Here is a 19531-nt window from a genome sequence, read left to right on the forward strand (position 1 = left end):
TCACTCCCTCCAGGCCCCTCCCTGGGGGCCCTGACCCGGGAGGCTGTGCCTGATCCAGCCAGCCTGGCCTGGGTCACTCTGCTGAGAGCATCCTCTGAGGCCACAGCACAGGGTATTGTGTCCCAGTGCTTTTGTTGTGGCTTGTTACCCTGGCAGCCCCCAGTGGGTCCTGTTGTCCTGCAGAGAAGGGACAATCATGTGTGACACCAAACAGCTGGTCTTCATGGGAACCTAAGCTCCATGAGAGCAGGGATTGTCATCTCTTGTCAACGCCCCATTTCCAGGGTCTAGAATAGGTCTTGGCACATAGTAGGTCTTCAGTAAGTATCTGTTGAATGAATAAATGGTGCTTTCAGTTTATAAAATTATAATTAAAGCCAATGCCAGGAATGTCCCCATCTTCCCTTCTGTGAATAATTGGGATTGAGCTTCTAGTAATAACACACAACAGTGCTAGTTTCCCGTCTCAGCAAAGGGGATTGGTCTCTCCAGCGCCTGGGGGCGGGGGATGGGGAATGGGGATTAGGATCAGAAGAGGAGGAATATTTAGGGGTTGCTCTGCTCTCTGGGGCTGGGGCAGTTTGGGGAACTGGAGCTCGGTGTTCTCTGAGCAGGGAGGCAGTTTACCCCCCATCCGCTGCGGCCACGTCCTGCTGCACATGCGGGGTGCACAGCGGGGGGTGAGGGCTCCCTTTGAGACAGCAGTGGGTGCCAGCTTCCTGGGGATGGGCACTGTGTCTGGACACCCAGCCTGGCCCTGCCTGCCAGTCAGCCTGCCCTCACGTTGGCGGAGGGAGCTGCCATCTCCTGCAGCTTGAACCCTGGCCAAGAGCCTCTGCAGGGATAACAGCCCCTGCCCGTGTCCCCTGCTTTGGCCATGGGCCCATCCTGGAGCCACCCCGGGGTCCTCACACAGCAGCTCCAGCCTGCCGTTGCTCATGATGCTTTTGTCTCCCTTGTTCTTTTAAGATTGGTTCGGGAGAGTGGGCCTCGGGAGAAGACCCCTAAATCTCTGGGTACGTATCCTCCACTTGCACTCCTTGTTATTTGACTCTCTGGTTCCTGGGCTGGGGTCATGGAAGCAGAATTAGGGGTAGAGGAGACCGAGAGCTCTGGTGTTCGAGGCCCTCATTTCACGACAGCGAAGCTGAAGTTGCCCATGGTCCCCCTCTGGAGGGTGGCACCAGGCCTGGGCCAGGCGTGGAAGAGCAGCAGTGTTTGTTGGCACCTGTTCTGCCAGGCATGTTGCCATACGCCAGCTCATGTGGCTCACAATGACCCCGATGAGAGGGACGGTGCTGTCCCCGTTTGACAGATGACAGCTCTGTGAGCTGGACGTCCTCCCTGGTCTCAGAGCCCCGCCAGACTAGCACTCAGGTTTGCACAGCTCCAAAGCTGGGGCTCTCGACACGTGGTGCAGCTGCCCCTGTCCTGTTTTAAGCAATAGAGGGGAGTATTCCTCGCTGGAGAGAGTGAGAGATTAATCCACATCCCATGAACCCCCTAGTCAGCAGGTCCCAGAATGTTTAAATGCCAGGGGAATAGGGCCAGCCCCAGGATGGAGACCAGGAGAGGGGACAAAGTAGGAGGAGTTTATAGAGGGAGGAGGGGTCCTTTTTGATCCTGCGGGAGGCAAGAGGGGGTGGCTGTAGGCCAGGAGGCCAGGCCACAGCCTGGGTGCAGGATGGGTGGGAGGAGCGCCCTGAGCCCAGTGGCAGGGGGTGGGAGTTGTGCTGACCAGCAGCCGGGGAGGATGCCAGGGACCAGCGTCCTGGCTGGGCACTCTGCTAATCAGCTCAGCAGGTGGGCCGGTTGGCCAAAGGGGGAGGCTGTTGCCCAAGAGGCCCTGTGATCAGGACATGAAGCCTGGCCTGGGAAGCTGGCCTGGCACAGAAACTGCTGTGGCAGCTACTCCTCCCTGCTCTGAGGCCAGGCTGCAGTGGGGTGAGCTCGGGCCGCCTGTGGGGACACACACCAGCACCCCGAGTGTCCTTAAGAGCTGACCCAGAGAATGCTGGTGTTGGGGTTTGGGCCAGGAGACCCCAGCCAGTTCTCCTCCGTCCTCAGGCTCACCAGCTGCTTGAGAACCAGGTCTCTGGGGGCCTGTGGGCGGGGTGGGCTGTGCAGACAAAGCTTCCTAGGGTGGCCCTTTGGGGTGTACATGAGGACATGGGATATGCAGCAGCAAAGTCCTTATAGGGCTCTCTGACCCTCCAGCTGTCAGCTGGGATATCATTGCCCAGTATGTGTAACGTGCCCAGCACATAGCAGGGGCTCACATGGCACAGTGTGAAGCTGGGGGCTTCCCCAGCCTTGTGGCGTCCTACAGTCCCTGCCCTGGTCAGTTGGCCGCTGATCAGCTGTGCCCTCTGCCCTGCCTCTTCTCCATGGGCGGATGGAGGCTTGCAGCCCCTCCCTGCCCCTCAGCCCCTGCTCTTTCTCCCTGCACCAAGCAGAGGCACAGGCCGGCAGGGGCTAGGGTCACCCAGAACTCAGCAGGGACCCCAGACTTAAGATGCTTTTCCTGGCCTCAGGCAGCCCCAGATGGTGGCCCCCATCTCGGCAGTCCCCTAATTTGCAGGTTCCCCTAAGGATGGTGAGCTGCAAAACCTTGTGAGCAGCCGAAAATTAATGAACCGATCCCCGACCTGGCTCCATAATAAGAAATGTGCCTTTAAAATCCACTGATTGGGAAAATATAGAATGACAAAGAGATACATGGATTTGATGTCAGGTGGAATTGAGTTTATATTTTATCAGTCACAGGAGCCTATGAAGGCCGCTGGCCCTCAGCTCTCCTGTCTGTGAAGAGAGAGGGTTGGCCCAGCGTTGGTTAGTTCTCTGCCCACCTCCAGCTCTGCCTCCAGACAGGCCCAGGGGCATGTAAAAGGGTTAGTGGACCCATTTTGTTTTTTCTTTTCCTGAGGCACATGCCTCCTAGGTAAGGTAAACTTATTTTCTCAGAAAAAACTTACACCCCCTAGATAACAGACCTGACCCTGTTTCCTACCCAGGCCCCCCACCCCTTCCCCTGTCTTAGAATAAGGCGTACAATAGTGAATGAATAAAGGAAGGCAGGAATGAAGTGGCGCTGGCCCGCAGGCGGCCTGCTCCACGCCGGCACTGCTGCTCTGTAGAGTAAACTGAACTCGTTTTGTTCTCATCCGGGGGGAGTTGGGCAGAGGAATTGAGGGTGGGGGCCAGAGAGCTCAGGGGCAGCCGGGGCTGGGCGTCCTCAGCTGGGTCCCTGTTCTCCACCCCTCAGGGCCACAGCCTGCCACTGCCGGGAAGCCCGCCCTGGCCTCTTCTCAGTCCGCTCCTGTGCTCACAGCCTTCTCCTTCGGCCACGACAGAGAAGCCCACCCCTTGCTGAAAGAAGAGGACCAGAAAGAGAGCAGCACTAAGGTATCTGGGAAGCAAGAGGAGGAAGAAGTGGGGGTCGCAGTGGGACACTGGCCGCATGAGGCAAGTTTCTGAAATACACGAGTGTGGGACTGGCTTGTGAGAAACGGGCCAGAGGGCAGAAGAGCCCAGAACCAGAGCGGGATTGGGATGAGGGCAGACTAAAGAAAGAGAAGAGAGGATGGAGGTGGGCAGGGTGTGTGGGGCACCAGGTGCAGGGCTGAGGGAGGAAGGAGGGACGAGGGAGGGCGTAGGGAGGGCCGAGGGGCTTAGGTGAACCCGGCAGAGTCATCTGAGCTAACGCCCAAGAGAACAACTGACAGGCAGCTGACTCAGAGTCCCGCCAGCCGAAAGCTGTGTTTGACAGGCTGCAAATACCTTGTTCTGCTCAGGTGACCTTGGGGAGGTGGCTTCTCTGCCCTGGTTGCGATGGACTTAGTGAAGCTTGGAGAGTCACCGTTACAGGGGACCTGTGCTTGTTCCTTGAAACAGAGACAGAGCAGTTCAGATCGATAAACTTATCCTGAAGGCCTCCTGTCTGTGTGCTATGTTAGGGACTGGAATCTGTGGTGACTGTGACAATGCCAGTCCCACTCTAGGGAGGTGACAGAATGGGAAACAAAATAATAATAATTCAGTGCAGCAAAGTGGTCTCAGCCCCCACCCCATGTCAGCCACTCACTCCCATGGCCGTACCATAGACCTGGCATTACAGGTGACACCACGCCCACCACTGCCAAGTTCAAGTATCACCGGCTCACCACCGTCTGCTGTTGTCCTGGCCCCATCCACCTAATGCTCCAACCTTGGCATTTGTTCCCTCTCTTGCAAAAATAATATTCTCCTTGAAATCGGGTCATTCCTGTCAGCATATTATCCTGTGACATATCCCATCAGCTCTGTTACCACTCTCATCTTCAGAAAGCAAAACCGAACGAAGACAAAACCCTGCCACGTCTCTCCTCTCATTCTCTCCCGAGTCCACTCCAGATGGAGTAGTCTGCTCCACGCCACTGAAGCTGCCCACACCGAGGCCACCCGTGGCCTTCTCCCTCCCGAATGTGCCACATCTCTGTCCTCTCCACCTTGGCCCATCACAGCGTTGACACAACTGGTGGCTCATCCTTCTGAATGCTCCATCCAGGGAGGAGGAAGGGTGGGCTTGTTCTTGCTTCTCTGCTTCTCTCCGAGAGGCGGCTCCTTCCTAGTCCTCCCCTGTTGGCTCCCTCGTCCCCCGGCCTCTGCATGCTGGTGGCCCAGCGCGCAGCCCTCCAGCCCCGTGTGTTTATGCTTCCCCCAGTTCTCATCCGGCTGGGCACTAAGTGCCATCTCCATGCTGGGGACACCCTCGTTTCCCCTGCCAGCCTCCACCTCCCCAGCCTCCACAGGCACACATTTAGCTGCTACCAACATCGCTGCTTAAGTGCCTGATACACTTCCAACCTTCCGTGTGTGAAACTCAGCCCTGGAACCCTCACTTCACAGAACCTCCTCTTTCCCCAGGGTCCTCGCTCGGTGAATGGCAGCTCCAGCCTTGCGGTTGCTCAGGCCAGCGGTCTGGGGCCCCTCTCTGTCCCCTTCTCTCTGTGTCCCCCAACACACTCAGGTATTGTCAAAGACAGTGAGCTCTCCTTTGAGACACATCCAGAACCCGGCCACTCCGCCCTCCCCATTGCCACTGTCCTAGTCCCACCACCTCTTGCTTGAAGGTCAGTGTCTCCGCACTGCCCTCCCGGTGCCTGCTCCAGACTTGGCCCACATAGCCGCCTGCGTGATCCTTAGACAACTGGGCATCTCAGTGTTCTTAGAGGCTGTAAGATACTGTCACTGGGGAGACTGAATGAAGGGTACATGGGAAGTCTTGATTCTGTTTTGACAATTTCTTATGGGTCTTAAACCATTTCAAAATAAAAAGTGATAGAAACAAAACTTAGAGACCCTCTCCCATGGAAGCTGGATCCTGTGGCTCCTCTGCATGACACCTTAAATGGCTTTCTGTGTCCTTACCCTGGGCTATGAGGCCCCGTGTGTGGTGGGTCTTGCATCCTACCACCCAGAAAGCTCTGGCCAGAGTCCTCTTCACTGTCCCCAACCAGCCACTCCAGCCACAGGGCCTTTGCATTTGTCCCTCTGCTGGGAACATTCTCTCCTGGAAACCCGCCCGGCCCACTGCCTCCCTCCATTTATATTTCCACTTTGATTCCACCTCCTTGGGGAGTCCCTCGGGCCTTCTTGTCTAAAAGGAAAGCCACTGCCACCTGTCTCCTTGCTTTCCTTGTAGCACGCATTGCCTGACATCAGCCACGGTCTGTTTACTGTCTGTCCTGAACCGCAAGCTCCTGGGAGCGGGGGCTGCGTCTCTTTTGCTCACTTTCAGCACAGAGCGTGGGAAGCACTCACGTTTTTGATGACTGAGTGAGCGCAGGTTTAGGGGGTATGATTGGGTCCCCAGGCTAATAGCGTGTGCCTTGACCTGTGCCAGATCCAAGTCACCATCTCCAAGTCTGCCCAGGAGAAGATGCGGCTGAAACAGATGAGGGAGATGGAGCTGCTGCGGAGGGCCAAGGAGCCGGAGAGAGAGAGGGAGCTCGGCCCGCAGGGCTTGGGCTCCCGGAGAATCATCATGAAGGAAGGTACTGGGCGCCCGGGTGGGAGCCCCTCAGGCTGGGGAACTTCTTGCCCACCACCTGGGCTCTCAACCCTCCAGAGGGAGGCCGTCCACAACTCCACCCTCCCCATCCTGGGACTGGCAGGGAGCCCTGCCTGTCCTGTCCTGTCCTGCTGGCGGGCCTATGTCCAAAGGGGGACCCCGAGCCGGGCAGGCAGGACTGCTCAGTGCTAAGTCTCTCTCTGCCTCCACAGGCCTCCTTCCCCTCCGGGGCAGCGGGACCCTATCTGTGCCCACTGGGCTGGGCAGCCCGCGCAGAGACATTGGCGGCACCCTGAGGAAGCGGGCCAACAGGTCCTCACTGCCCAGCATCCCCGTCAGCAAGCAGGAGCCCCGCTTCGCCCGCCATGCTTCAGGTGGGGCCCAGACCAGACCGGCGGGGGACGCGGGTCCCGCTGCCTGTGCTGCCTCAGGAAGCTCTGAGCCATGGCAAACGTGACCTCGGTGCCTTTACTTCTGGCAAAGGCTGGTCGCCTTGCCAGAGAAATAAATAGTGTCTGGGACTCACGGTTGTCTGTGGGCCAGACTGGGGACTGAGGACCTCACGACTGGATGGCTGGGCAGGTGTGCCCAGTGGTAACTGAATGATTGGTACTGGGAAATATTAATTTCCCTAACCCAACCCACTCATTTCACAGACAGCAGAACTGAGACCCAGAGACTCAAGGTCACCCAAGGTCACTCAAGGTGATGGTGGCCACAGGGACTAAGACTTGGGCTGCTGAGTTATTGTCGCTCCTCGTTTGAACTGTGTGTGTTGGGTGTGTGGAGACAGGACCGTTGGGTAGATTAGATTGTTGGAGTTAAGGGGAAAAAAGTCAACATTCTCCTCTTAACAATCTCCCTGGGAGCCAAATTTGAATCTTCCTTCTTTTTTTTCCCCCTCTTCCTCTTTCCTGGCAGTAAATAAGGAATCCCTTAGGTTGCTTTATAGCTTGGACCTGTGTCTACTTTTTGGTCTGGCTGGAAATGACAGACTTCAGGATTGTAAACCTGGTTGTCTTCCTGGTTCTCATAAATCCCGTGAGCTTCTAGCCTTTCTTGGGAGGATGGGTTGGTTTAGGTGAGCTCAGCTGGATCTACTAAATTCTGTCTGGTTTGTGTGTGCAAAGAACAGAAATTCCTGAACCCACTGCACACCTGTGATCATTACTGAAAAGCTTTCAGGAGTGGGGGGTGGGCAAAGGCAGGAAGACGTAAACCTTCAAGAAACCAGCGGCTGGAGCCTCCCAGCTGGGGCTTTGTGTGGGTTTGTTGAACCCCAGGTGGATGCTGGATGCCAGGGAGGGTGAGGTGAGGCGGGTGGGGTGCAGGAGGCTGGACTGCTGGGCTCCTCACCCCGGGAGACCGATGCCTCCCTTTTGAGAGCTCCAGAGACAGGATGAAACTCATGTCCCTGCTGTCCAGGGAAGGATAGGGAGGCTGGATGTTAATCCTGTCTACCAGAAGGTGACTTGAAGGACTAATTAAGACACATTTCACATGCCAGTGGCAGAGCTGAAAAGACAGTCCAGGAATGAGGTCTTTTTCAGTAAAGGGCTGCCCCTCAACTTAGACTTGCCAAGGACCTCCTGGACACACTGTGGTGAGATTCATCCTCGTGGAGGCAGATGTCTGGAGAGACCCAGCCAGGAAGTGAGCTGCAGTGACAGGAGCTCTGGGTTGGGAGGACACCTTCTTGTCCTGGCTGTGCTGACAGAGGAGCTGAGGGGCTTCTGGGCCTCTGATACCTCAGCTGCGTGATTAGGGCCTTGGGCTTGATGGAGATTCCTTCCTTTATTTATAGGGGTTTATAATTCCAGAGTTTATGATTCTATCTGTCCCCAAGAAAGGAGATCCTAGAAAACACGACAATCTGCTTATTATCAGTCCCTGCAAGAGTAAGACCACGTGGGTGCCAGCTAGCTATATTGTCCCCTGCCTTCCTCCAGCCATCTGTCCCTGGGCCACCTCCTGGCTTGTGGCAACTTCACAAAGGCTGGATAGTAGGAGGGAAGGAGGAGACATGGATAGTACCGCAGGCCTTTGTGTAGGAGCGAGGTTAGAACGCTGCCATGTGAGCAGGGAAGTCATCCAGGGCCAGGCTCTCGGGCCCTGCCCCGAGCACAGATAGGGCGAGATTGGAGGTGAGTCGCTGGCTTGAGGACCTTATCGCATATCACAAGCTGATCACATATCACAAGCTGATCGCATATCACAAGCTGATCGCAATGGCAATGGCGGGAATGGGCATAGTCAACCAAAGGGAGAGAGTTAGGCGGTCTCCGTGGCTACCAGGTTGGCTTCTCAGCCCCACCAGTTTGTCCTCTGCACGCCCTCCCCTGGGAGGTGGGCTCTGGGCTGTGACCCAGGCCTCATATGGCGAGGGTGGCCGGGGCAGCCCCTCCTGCCACCTGGGTGAAGCCCGCTGTTTCTTTTCTTTTTTGTGAATGCAGCTAACTCCTTACCTGCGGTGCTAACTTTGGGGTCTCCTGAGTGGGAAGAAGAAGAGGAGGAGATGGATCTTAGAGCCCTTAAGGAGTTGAGGCCTTTCTCAAACCCAGAGCTGGGGTTGGCAGATGCCCTCCAGTGCCTCAACAGCAGCGACTGGTGAGGAGATACCTTCTCCTGGGCGCTTGGCCTCTGTGTGTGCGCGCATGTGTGTGCGTGCGTGCGTGTGTGTGTGTGTGTGTGTGTGTATACACTGCAGAATAGCTCCTGCCCCCAGCTGCCCACTCCCACTCCCAGGTTCTAGTACCATGGAAGGAAGAGCATGTGCATGTGTGCACGTGTGCATGTGCAAAGCATGTGCACGTGCATGTGGCGCGTGCCCTGGGGCCCGCTGAGCAGCCTGTGCACTGCTCTGGGATGTGCCAGAGCCACGCGTGGCAAGTATGAATTTGACTCCATAGCATGGGGCCAGCGAAAGGTACCAGCCCTTTATCTCCCTGAATCAAATTTAATCTGAGTGTTCCTCCCACTGCACTGGCGGGACACTCAGTCTCGGTCATGGGCAAATAAGTCATAAAAGTGGCCTTTACCGAATGGTTAGGATTTCAGGCCAGAGTGTTACCCCAGAAAATCCTGCTCTGAGGTCACGGACTCCCACCCTGCTGTGGGCGTGGGGGGCTGTGCTGCGTGATGGGGGTTCTGCTGGGCTGTGGGGAGACTCCTCCCCACCCATCGCCTGTGACAGGCCTGGCCTTGCTTCTCAGGCAGCGGAAGGAGAAGGGACTGGAGAGCATCCAGCGCCTGGCAGCCTGTCACTCGGAGGTCCTTGCTGGGAGGCTGCACGAGGTGTCCTTGGCGGTGACAGGGGAGGTGAGCCCTCCCGGACAGCCTGTGTGCTGTGCGCGTTGCCCTCACCCGGCTGCTCGGCGCAGCTGCACAGCACCGCGGAGGGGCTGCGGCCCCTGGAGCGTGCGTGTCCCTGCTTATTCTCAGCCCTCGGCAACCGAGGTAGGAGGTAGCCACTCATTTCTCAGATTGGAAAACTGGGGCCTGGGGCTTTCTTATTTGTAATCTTTGGGAATTGAAACAATCAGAGTCCTGCGTGCCCATTTGTCACAGCCTGCATTGTCCTCTGCACTCAAAATGCCTGAGGAGGGACACAGTGTTCTGGGCCAGATCGCCAGCTTCAGGGCAGTTGTCCAGTTTCCCAGGGCCCTTTTCCCAGGGGTCCATGCTGGGCTCAGAGAGGCGGTAGGATGTGTTTATCTCATATGTGGCGTGCCCCACCCTTGGGAATGGACTGCTCCCGTAGAGTGGGGTGGGGTACCAAGACACCATATTGACACGCAGGGGCTGGGCTGTGCTGGGAGTCTGTGCCTTCCTGCATGTGGCCGGGGTCTGTTTCTTCCTCTGCAAAACGAGTGTCACATACAGTGCCTACTTCTCATGGTCGTTGTGAGGATCAAATTGGACATTTTTTGTAAAAGTGCTTTGAGGGCTAGTGCTGTACACATTTCAGACGGCAATGACAATGATGGGACTAATCATCACAGTGATAACAAAACAGGACTGTTTTGCACGGGGCTGCCGGAGGGTTTGCGTCTCCAGCATGGCGAGGCCCAGGCCAGGCGAGGCTGGGGGCACAGAACGGGGGTGCAGGGCCCATTCTCCGTATGTTCCGGAGCCCTTGGCCAGGTCCAGCCATCCTGGAGGCTCCCTGTTCTCTCTCCAAGGTCACCAACCTCCGCTCCAAGGTGTCTCGCCTGGCCATTGGCACCCTGGGGGACCTCTTCCGGGCCTTGAAGAAGAATATGGACCAGGAGGCTGAGGAGATCACCCGCTGCCTGCTGCAGAAGATGGGGAACACCAGCGAGTTCATCCAGAGAGCAGCCAACCGGTCGCTGGGGGCCATGGTGGAGAACGTGACGCCTGCCCGCTCCCTCGTGGCCCTCACCTCTGCGGGCGTCTAGTACGTGGCTGCCGGTCGTCTCGGTGGGGGTGGGGGAGGGGCACTGGGGTGCAACAGGGAGAGAGACCTGGTCCTCACCCCCAGGGAGCTGCAGCCTCGTGGGGGGCCACAGGGGTGCAACTGTACTTCCTGGAGGACAGAGACAGTGCTACCCCAGGGGAACATCTAATTCTGCCTGTGTGGCTGGGAAGAGGAGAATTGATCAGGTGGATTTTTCTAGGTAGAGGGAAGATGGCCAAGTGTATTTAGACAAAAGGGAGAATATTCGCTCAGGAAGGCCCTGAGGATGAGAATGGTGAACACCTGGTGTATTTGGGGAATATTGTGTAGCTTCCTGCAGATGTCCTCCCCTGTCCTGTTGTTGTCATCTCCCTGTTATTACAAAGTGAGAGCTCTTTCCCCAAAGATCCCCCTCAGCCCACACAGGACAGGTTTTGGAGCGCATGGCTGGCTGGCAACACGGGTCGCAATGGTAGGTCCTTGGGTGCCAGCCTGGGGACCCCCAAATCCCCATCCCAAGACTGACTCCTTGGCTGTGATTCATTTCCTTTCAGCCACCGAAACCCCTTAGTACGGAAATGCACAGCTGAGCACCTCGCAGCCGTGCTGGAGCAGATCGGCGCCGAGAAGCTTCTCTCGGGCACCAGGGACAGCACAGACATGCTGGTGCACAACCTGGTGAGGCTGGCCCAGGACTCCAACCAGGACACCAGGTAGGAGGGCTGGGAGCCTGGGGCAACCGGCCAGCCCTCGGGAGCCTGGCCCACGCAGCCCCGCTTCCCCGGGGCCGTGCAGAGGATGGAAGCCGTGTCCTTTCCTTCCGGCTGCTGTCCCGTCTCTTCCAACACCGTGTAGCCGAGCCGTTCAGGGAGTGGGCAGTGCTTCCGCCCTCTCTCACCCGCCGCCCATCCCTCTCTACCCACCGAGTGCTGCTCTGGTTTTCGTCCCACCCTGGCGCCATCCTCTGTGAGACTGTCCAGTCCTTTTTCCTAAAGCTGTTGATGACCACTCTTTTTGTTATTATGGACACAGCGGTGAATAAGAAAGAGTAAGCCCTTACCTCCTAGTAAGGGAGACAGATAATAAACAAATCAATAGTTATTACAATTTTAGATACAGATAAGGGATATAAAGAAAAAACCCAAGAAGATGTAGTGGAGAACCAGGTGGGAGAGATTTTTTAAAAAAGTGACATTTGAGCTGAGAACTGAGCACTGGATGGAGCCAGCTCTTTGAGCTCCCAGGCAGAGGAATGGTCCAGAGTCCCGGGCTGGGAACGAGATTGGTGACTAAGGGCCAGGACGGCTGGGCGGGGCAGGCCTGGGCTGCGGAGGGCCTCAGGCCAAGGTCAGGAGTGGGGACTCTGGGTTGTGTGTGGTGAGAGGCTGTCAGAGGGTATCGAGTAGGAACATGAGGAGGATTGGAGTGTTTTAAGCCGGAGAGTGATAGGACGTGTCTTCAGAAGCCAGGGCTGGGGCCCAGTTCCTCACGCTCCCACAGCGTCCCCACCACGTCTGTTTGGATGTGAGTGTGTGTCTAGTCCCTCGCTCCCTCCCCGCCTGGCACAGCTCCAGAGCCATGCCCACACTGCGTAAGTGCTGCGTTCCCGGTAGGGCACTCACGTGGGGGACCACATCTGTGGTGTTCCCTGGAGGGGACAGTGCCTGCTGCTCCTCCTGCCTTGCACCACTGTGAATAGAGCTGCATGTCACCTCCTTGTACGTGCCCCTGCTGGGGCCGAGAGGGTTTGTCCTCGGGAACATGCCCAGGTGCACCCCTGTTGGGCCAGATTCACGTGCGCACTTGAGTGGCCTGGCATGGCCCGGGGCTCTCCAGCGTGCTGCCCGCGTCTGCCTCCCTCCTGCCGGGCCCAGATGCCCACCTCCTCACAGCCTTGCCAACGGGTGGCAACACCTGCAGTTCTAGTTTTTATCCATCTAATGGATAAAAGGTGATAGCTTGTTGTTGTTTCAGAGTGCTTTTCCCCCTGATTACTAAGGAGTTTGAGTATTGCTTTATACACTTCCTAGCCTTCTGATTTTTAAAACAATCTCTCTGGCTGCTGCAGGACTGATCATGGGAGAGAGAGACAGGGCTGGTGGAGGGACAGCAGACAGGTGGCAGCCCTGTGGCCCAGGCAGGTGGGGCTGGAGGTTTGTGCTGGGTGGCTCTGGGTGTATTCCGAAGGCAGAGCCAGCAAGATGACAGTGGGAAAGGTTTCAGAAGGAATCCAAGATGCCTCTTAGGTTCTTTTAACTGAAGAACTGGGTGAATGATAGTACCATTTACTGAAATGAGGAATATTGCTGGAGAAGTAGAAGGTTCTGGTTTGTTTGCTTACTTGCTTTTAATTGTTGGTAGAGGGATGGAAATCAAGATCTACTATTACTATTTCTCCAGATCTAATATCCCTCTCCATTCTGACCTCTGACCATTGGATGACATTGGCTATGTTTCCTTTTCTTTCCTGGAACTCTGAGGGTCCTGGTGTCCATGGTACTGTACTCTCGGGGTTCTCTACGTCCCTCTGTGGCCCCTGCCTGACATCTGAATGCACCTGTCTGCTGAGGGGTCTTTAGTCCTCATCCCCCTCTCCTGGCTCCACTCCAGCCACCAGCAAACTCTGACACTTCCCAGTCTCTCCCTCCAGCCTAAGAGCCTTCTTTGAGCATCAGACCCACATCTTAATGCCTCCATGGGACCCACCACCAGATGTCCCACTGTCATCTCCACTGCAAATTGTCCCCAAATGAACTAATTGCCATCTCTCTAAACCTGCTTCTCTTGCTGTTTTCCCTCTATTGTTAAAAGTCCCCATTATTTACCAAGTCACCCAAGAAGCAAATTGGAGACTCTCATGGCTCATTGAGTCTAAGACACATATATTCTCCCCACATTTTAATATCTCTGAAATTGGCCCATATTTTACAATCAGAGGCATTTCACAGTTACTGTTGGCCAGGCAGCAACTATGATGTGGGAGTTTTTGTTTGTTTTGTTTTTAGAGATAGGGTGTCACTGTGTTGCCCAGGCTGGAGTGGCTAGTCACAGGCACCATCAATGGTGTACTACAGCCTCGAACTCCTGGGCTTAAGTGATCCTCCTGCCTCAGCCTCCTGAGTAGCTGGACTGCAGGTGCTTGACACCACACCCAGCTTTTACTATTTGCATATTTGCAAACTTGGTCATTTTTGCTCATAGTATAAACTTCTTAATTAAATTTTGCATCATAGGAGCTACACTATGAGCCTTTCTTTGCTCATCAACCTTTTATTTTCAGAAGTAATTTTGGATGCTCTATGGAGAATTATTGAGTTTAAATTGCTATTTAAAGTGTCTTAGAAATATTATACTATCATTTGGCATTGAAATGAACAGTTACTGTATATGAGAAAAGGCATGGCAATATGGCAGTGGACACCCATTAGATACCACGCAGACACTGTTGTGGAAGGAATGGCCAAATTCCACATTTTCTTGCAAAGCAGCCACTGAGAACTTTACTTGACCTAAGGAAGGGCAATGCTGATGAGTAACGTTGCGTTCTGTTCCCAAGATAGCACGTGAAAGGGTGACCATCACATGTGGGGCAATGTCACTGGAGGCAATGGAAATCACCAGTGTTTTCTTTTTGTTTTTTACTTAGTGGAAAATAAAGTAAGAGTGCATTTTACAATTAATGGAGTCTTAGGTTGAATGAATGTCATTCTGGTGCTTCCTGTTCCACTTCCAACCAGCTACCAAATCTTGCAGTGGCAACAGCCTTGGCAGCTCCTGAATCCGCCTGCCCTTCCTCATCCTCATCTGCTGCCTTGTCTCAGGCCTTTGCCACCTCCCGCTTGGACTGCTATTGTGGCCTCCTGACAGGTCTCCTGGCCCCAGCCTCATCGTCACTGGTCCATCTCCACACTGCTGCTAGACACATCTCAACTAACGTGCATATCTAATCATTCCTTAGCTCCCCTTTGCCTGAGGCTGAAGCCCTGCTCCTTCCTGCCTCCTACACCGGCCTGTCCTCTTCCTGTGTCCAAGTCCTGCCCACTATTCCCAGCCGTGTCCTGCTGACATGTCAGACTCTGTTGTGGACCCTGAAGCGGCCCTCCCCCTCCCGTGCACTCCCAGATCCCCCCCGGCTCGTGAACTACTCATCTTCTGAGTTCAACCCCAAGGGTCACCTCTACTATGAAGTCCTCCTTGATTTCCTTCCCCTACTGCCACTGTTCGCTAGGTAGAGGTGGCCACTCCCTCCTATTCTCTCCCACTGCCCCCTTCCTCAGGTTCCAAATGTTGCACACGAGAAAAAAGTGCAGTACCTTTCGGTACAGCCGTTCAACAGAATATTGTATAGCCATTAAAAAGGATATTTATACAGAGTTTTAAGTGACACGGGAAGATGATTAATGACAAGGTGAAAATTCTGGATACAAGTTGTAGATACCACCTGATATCAACTTAAATGTATATGCGTAGAAAAAAGACTATAGGAAAATACATAAAAATGTAATAGTGATTTTCTCCTGGTAATGGGATTATGGATGTTTATTCTTTTATGAATCCAATTTTTAACAGGGTAGAGATTACTTTAATAATTAGAAAAGGTATTAAAAACTCTCCTGCTTTAATTAGAAAAATTATGTAAAGCTGTAAAGCAAATTTATTGTGCATTTCTGAGGCTGTTTCTTCATCTTGCTCTTTCTCCTGTGGCAGATTTTATGGCCGGAAGATGGTGAACATCTTGATGGCGAACGCTAAGTTCGATGCGTTTCTGAAGCAGTCCCTCCCGTCGCATGACTTGCGGAAGGTCATGGCGGCCATTAAGCAGCGGGTGAGTCGTGGGGCCTGAGTGGGTCGTGGTCTTTGGGGGGCAGGAGATCAGGGCTGAGTCTGGCAGCTCTCGAGTGGGTCAGGAGTGGGGAGTGGATTCCAGAGGCTCTAACTTCCTCTACTCTCCTGACAGGCCGGGATACGTGTTATTTCTGTCCCCTGTGCTGATACTTGGTTCTTCCCCTCGCTGCCTGTGTTCCCCCAGCCTCCCTGGGTCTCCACGCGTTCATCTGTTAAATGGGGATCTTGAGCTCTGTCCCGGCTAACCTTAGGGCTCTGGAAGGCTCAGCTGTGGCCTCCGAAGCTCTTCTAGGTGGAAGGGGTTATTGCTCTTGTTTTGTCTACACTGGGTCTGGAAGTTCCCTAGAGGGCCACTCCTTTTGACACATGTTCTGTGTGTATTTTTCAAGGGAATAGAAGATAATGATAAACTGCCATCTGCCAAAGGCCACAAGGTGTCACGGAGTCTGGTGTGTGAGAACGGGCTGCCCATCAAGGAGGGGTACGACTTGTCTCTCTGGGCTCCACACCCAAGACCGCTGACAGAGGCAGCCTGCTTGCCCATGGCCAGGGGTGTCTCTGTGGTGTGCGTGTGGATCCGGGGTGCAGCTGAGACCTAGCTGGGTCTGCAGTACCAGTAGATGAATTTATGGGATGTGTTCCCCCACCCAGATCTCAGGGAGGCAAAATCCTGGGCTTGGGAGCATCTGCCAGTAGAAGTTAGTTGCATGGTCGTGGCTGAGCGGGTGCGGTAGCACCGTGGGATGCGCTGTTGGTTGGGTTCTCTGTGTGAGCTCAGTGTTTCTCCATTCACTTAGACCAGCAGACCCCTTAACTACCAGAGTGGCCAGCCTGGGACTAGTTCAGAGGCAGAGCTGGAACAAAGGCAGGTGAGAAGGCATGGGCTGAGAGGCTGGAGGGGGGCTGGGAACAGGTAGAAACCAACCAGGAACCTGATGGTCACTCCTGTGCGTGAAACTTAAGCCCTTCTGCAATGTCCTGGGTGGATCACATCTGAACTCCTTAGCGGGGCACCAAAGAAGCTCCCAGCCCAGCTCCTCAGGGGTAACTTCCTGAACTTTCTCCCACTCCTCTCTCAGCCAGACTAGAGCAGCTCACGTCCCCTGCCCTCCATGTCTTCTCTCCCAACTGTGCCAGCCACACCTAGAACGTGACTATTGCTTCTGCAGGAGTCAGCTCACCTGTCTCCTCCTCCCGAGGCTCCCTCTGCCTCTCTGTGCCCCCACGCCCTCAGGGTGGTCAGGCTGCCCCTGCTCACACCCTGTCAGCCCAGTTGACTCTCTGTCTCCTATTGGTCTGTGAGCTCCTAAAGGCACAGGCCATGTCCTTGTCTCCCTGTTCTCAGCGTCCAGTGCAGCTCTTGGCTGTCAGGAGGCAAGAGTGTGGCATGTAGGAATGAGTGATGGAATGAATGATGCTGGGATCCACCGGGTGGGACCTGGGTGTAGGGCATGAGCTCAGCGACCAAGGCTTTGAGCTGGGGGTGGGAGATCGGAGTTCCGCAGGGAGCTGCTCTCATGCTGGCTGGAACATGGGCTACGACGTGTGTGTGATCCCAGCATAAGAGAATGGGCTTCTCACGTTTCCCCTGTCGCTGGAGGAGTGTGAGCAGAGCCTGGCCAGCCAGGGCCTGGGATGCAGGTGCCAGCAGAAGGTTGGCCATAATGATCTCTGAGATCTTTCCCTGTGCTCAGCTTAAATGTGCAGCAGTCATCCTTTCATGGAAAACCACCCTATCCCTTCAACCTCCCTCCTTTCTCGCTCCTACTCTTCATACATCTTCTGAAAATAGAGAAAAAAAGGCAGGAGGAGAGAGCCCTGCCCAGGACAAGAGGGTGGGGCCCTAAGGAACCATATAGTTGTCCCGTAAGGAAAAGAGAATTCCAGAGTTCTCAAGGCTTGTGTCCCCAGGTAGCAGGTAGAGGGGAAGCTGGGGGTGACCAAGCAGCAGGTGGACTCTTGTCTCTGCCCCACGTGCCTGTGGGAGGGGGCATGGGAGCAGAGGTGTGTTTGGCTCCTGGGGCTCTTCTTCTCCGGGGGTCAGATGCCCGTTCTTTCCACCCAGGCTCAGCTCCAACGGCCCACAGCTGGCGGGGCTGCGCTCCTCCCTGCGGGGCGCTGGGCAGGTGGGGGAGCAGCTTCGGGAGCTCACACGGCTGCTGGAGGCCAAGGACAGCCGGTCTCGGATGGAGGGTGTGGCGCGGCTCCTGGAGCACTGCAGAGCCGAGCCCGAGCTCATCACCACCCACCTGGTCCAGGTGAGTGCCCCCACCTGCCCTCCCACCTGTCTCCCCCCTGTGGTGCAACTTCAATATGGAAAACCCTGAGCAGGGTTGGACATTGTGTCAGACCTCTTAGGGTGCAGGGAGCCTGGTAAGAACTTGCCAGTTGGCCTTTGTGATGTGGAAAGGCTACCTGGAAGTGGCTGAGGGAGTGAGAGCACCGCCTCCTGCTTGCACCTTGGAAACGATGTCCTAGGGGTCTAGACGTCTCTCATCCCTCTAGCAGATTTATGGCGAGGAGGGTAGGAGGTAGAGGACACTGTGGCTGAGGCCTGGGGTTGCTCTGGTTGGGGAGGTGCCTAATGTTTGCAGAGCATACAGTTGGGCAGGGTATTAGGAGCAGGTATGAGCCTTTCCCTGCTGAACGCCAGGGTGGATGCCCGCTTCATCCTGGAGCAAGGCTGCTGACAGCCAGCCACACAGTGGAGCAGAGACACTGGCTCAGAGTCTCAGACCTGGATTTGCATCCAAGTTCCTTACTAGCTGCGTGATCTCAGGCAAATCATTTAACCTCCTGGAGCTCAGCTGCTGTTGTTGATGGGAGAGTGGGATGGTGACATATGCTTCAGGTTCAGGGGTTGTTGAGCTCATTCAGTGAAAGGGAGAGTGTGGAGTACCTAAGAAGATACTCTGGATGCCTGGCACACACCGCAGCTCCATGCATGCGAGTCCCTCCCCTCTCTCCCACCCCCCTTCTGAGGAGGTGAGTGCCTGTCACTGGGCGTGCTCTGCGCAGGTCAGGGATGCAGCAGGCTGGGTGCGGTGAGCCCCAAGGCCTCTACACTGCGGGACTCCCGCCCATCCGCTTCCCACAGCTCTGGGGTTCTGTCCCCTCAATAGGTCTTTGATGCTTTCACCCCGAGGCTTCAGGATTCCAACAAGAAAGTGAACCAGTGGGCGCTGGAGTCCCTCGCCAAGATGATCCCGCTCCTCAAAGACCGCTTGCAGCCCATGCTGCTCTCCATCATCATTGCTGTTGCAGACAACCTCAACTCCAAGAACTCAGGGATTTACGCTGCTGCGGCTGCTGCGCTGGACACCATGATTGAGAGCCTGGGTGAGCTTCCTGCCTCAGCCCCTTAGGGCCCTGGTAGGCAGCCGGCTCCCTAGTCACCGTGCCCCCCTTCCTGTGTGGGCATCTGACAGCGGATAAGGCCCTGGTGGGTTCTTGGGCCAAATGCTTCACCAGAGGCTGTGTGGGCAGAGGTGGGGCCCAGGGCCACCAAGGCTCTCGGCTGGCAGGTTTTTCCATGTCACATCCACCATGAGTCTGGATGGCTAGAAGTGGAGGTGACATGAAGATGTTCTGGTCTAGCCTCCCCAAGTACACCCAAAGGGAGATGACTCCCTAGGGCCACCCAGCGCTGCAGGGGGTGAGTCAGGAGTGCTGGGAAAGCTTACGTTGTCCCAGGCCTTCGGGGAGGGAGGGAGGAAAGAAGGAAAAAAGGAGGGAGCTATGGAGGTGACACCAGGGAGGGCGAGAGTGTCTCAGTTGGGTGCTCTGAAGTATCACAACTTGCTTCCTGAATGTTCGGTGGAATTTTGGGTGCATCTGCTTCTGTTCTCCCATTGCTTTCATAGACGATAGAATGGGATATTTGGTGTATCCAGGTGTGTCCTGGGCATAGACTGAAGTGCAAGTTCCAAACTCCGTGTGTGCTGAGAAGGTAGCACATGAATAGACTTATGTGGACCAGTAGAGGGGTGAGGTTTCACAAACAAGTCTTGCCTCTGTGTGAGGAAGCTTATGGTCTGGAACTGTGCTTGCCTTGTCACTGAGTGTCCTGATGAGTATAGAGCAACGTCCTGTCCTTAGCATCTGAGGACCATCCCGTGGCGAGGCTGGAAACACCTCCTGGCACACTCACACCCGTGCCCTGGCCTGAGCCCAGCTCCCTGGGGCTGGGACAGCAGCCGTGTCCTTGGCCAGAGCCT

General features: G+C 55.4%; 1 protein-coding gene across 1 annotated transcript in view; it reads left to right on the forward strand.

Annotated features, from left to right (window-relative positions):
- TOGARAM2 (TOG array regulator of axonemal microtubules 2) overlaps positions 1 to 19531 on the forward strand; it is a 41042-nt gene that overhangs the window by 10556 nt on the left and 10955 nt on the right. The window contains exons 6-17 of the mRNA XM_012788330.2: positions 970 to 1016; positions 3266 to 3405; positions 5885 to 6035; positions 6265 to 6426; positions 8506 to 8659; positions 9265 to 9370; positions 10234 to 10469; positions 11024 to 11182; positions 15177 to 15294; positions 15704 to 15795; positions 17380 to 17572; positions 18437 to 18653. Coding sequence (XP_012643784.2) covers positions 970 to 1016; positions 3266 to 3405; positions 5885 to 6035; positions 6265 to 6426; positions 8506 to 8659; positions 9265 to 9370; positions 10234 to 10469; positions 11024 to 11182; positions 15177 to 15294; positions 15704 to 15795; positions 17380 to 17572; positions 18437 to 18653 — 1775 coding nt within the window. The remainder of the gene's footprint in view (positions 1 to 969; positions 1017 to 3265; positions 3406 to 5884; positions 6036 to 6264; positions 6427 to 8505; positions 8660 to 9264; positions 9371 to 10233; positions 10470 to 11023; positions 11183 to 15176; positions 15295 to 15703; positions 15796 to 17379; positions 17573 to 18436; positions 18654 to 19531) is intronic.

The sequence above is a fragment of the Microcebus murinus genome, chromosome 3 (assembly GCF_040939455.1).
Source record: "Microcebus murinus isolate Inina chromosome 3, M.murinus_Inina_mat1.0, whole genome shotgun sequence".
NCBI classification, from domain to species: Eukaryota; Metazoa; Chordata; class Mammalia; order Primates; family Cheirogaleidae; genus Microcebus; species Microcebus murinus.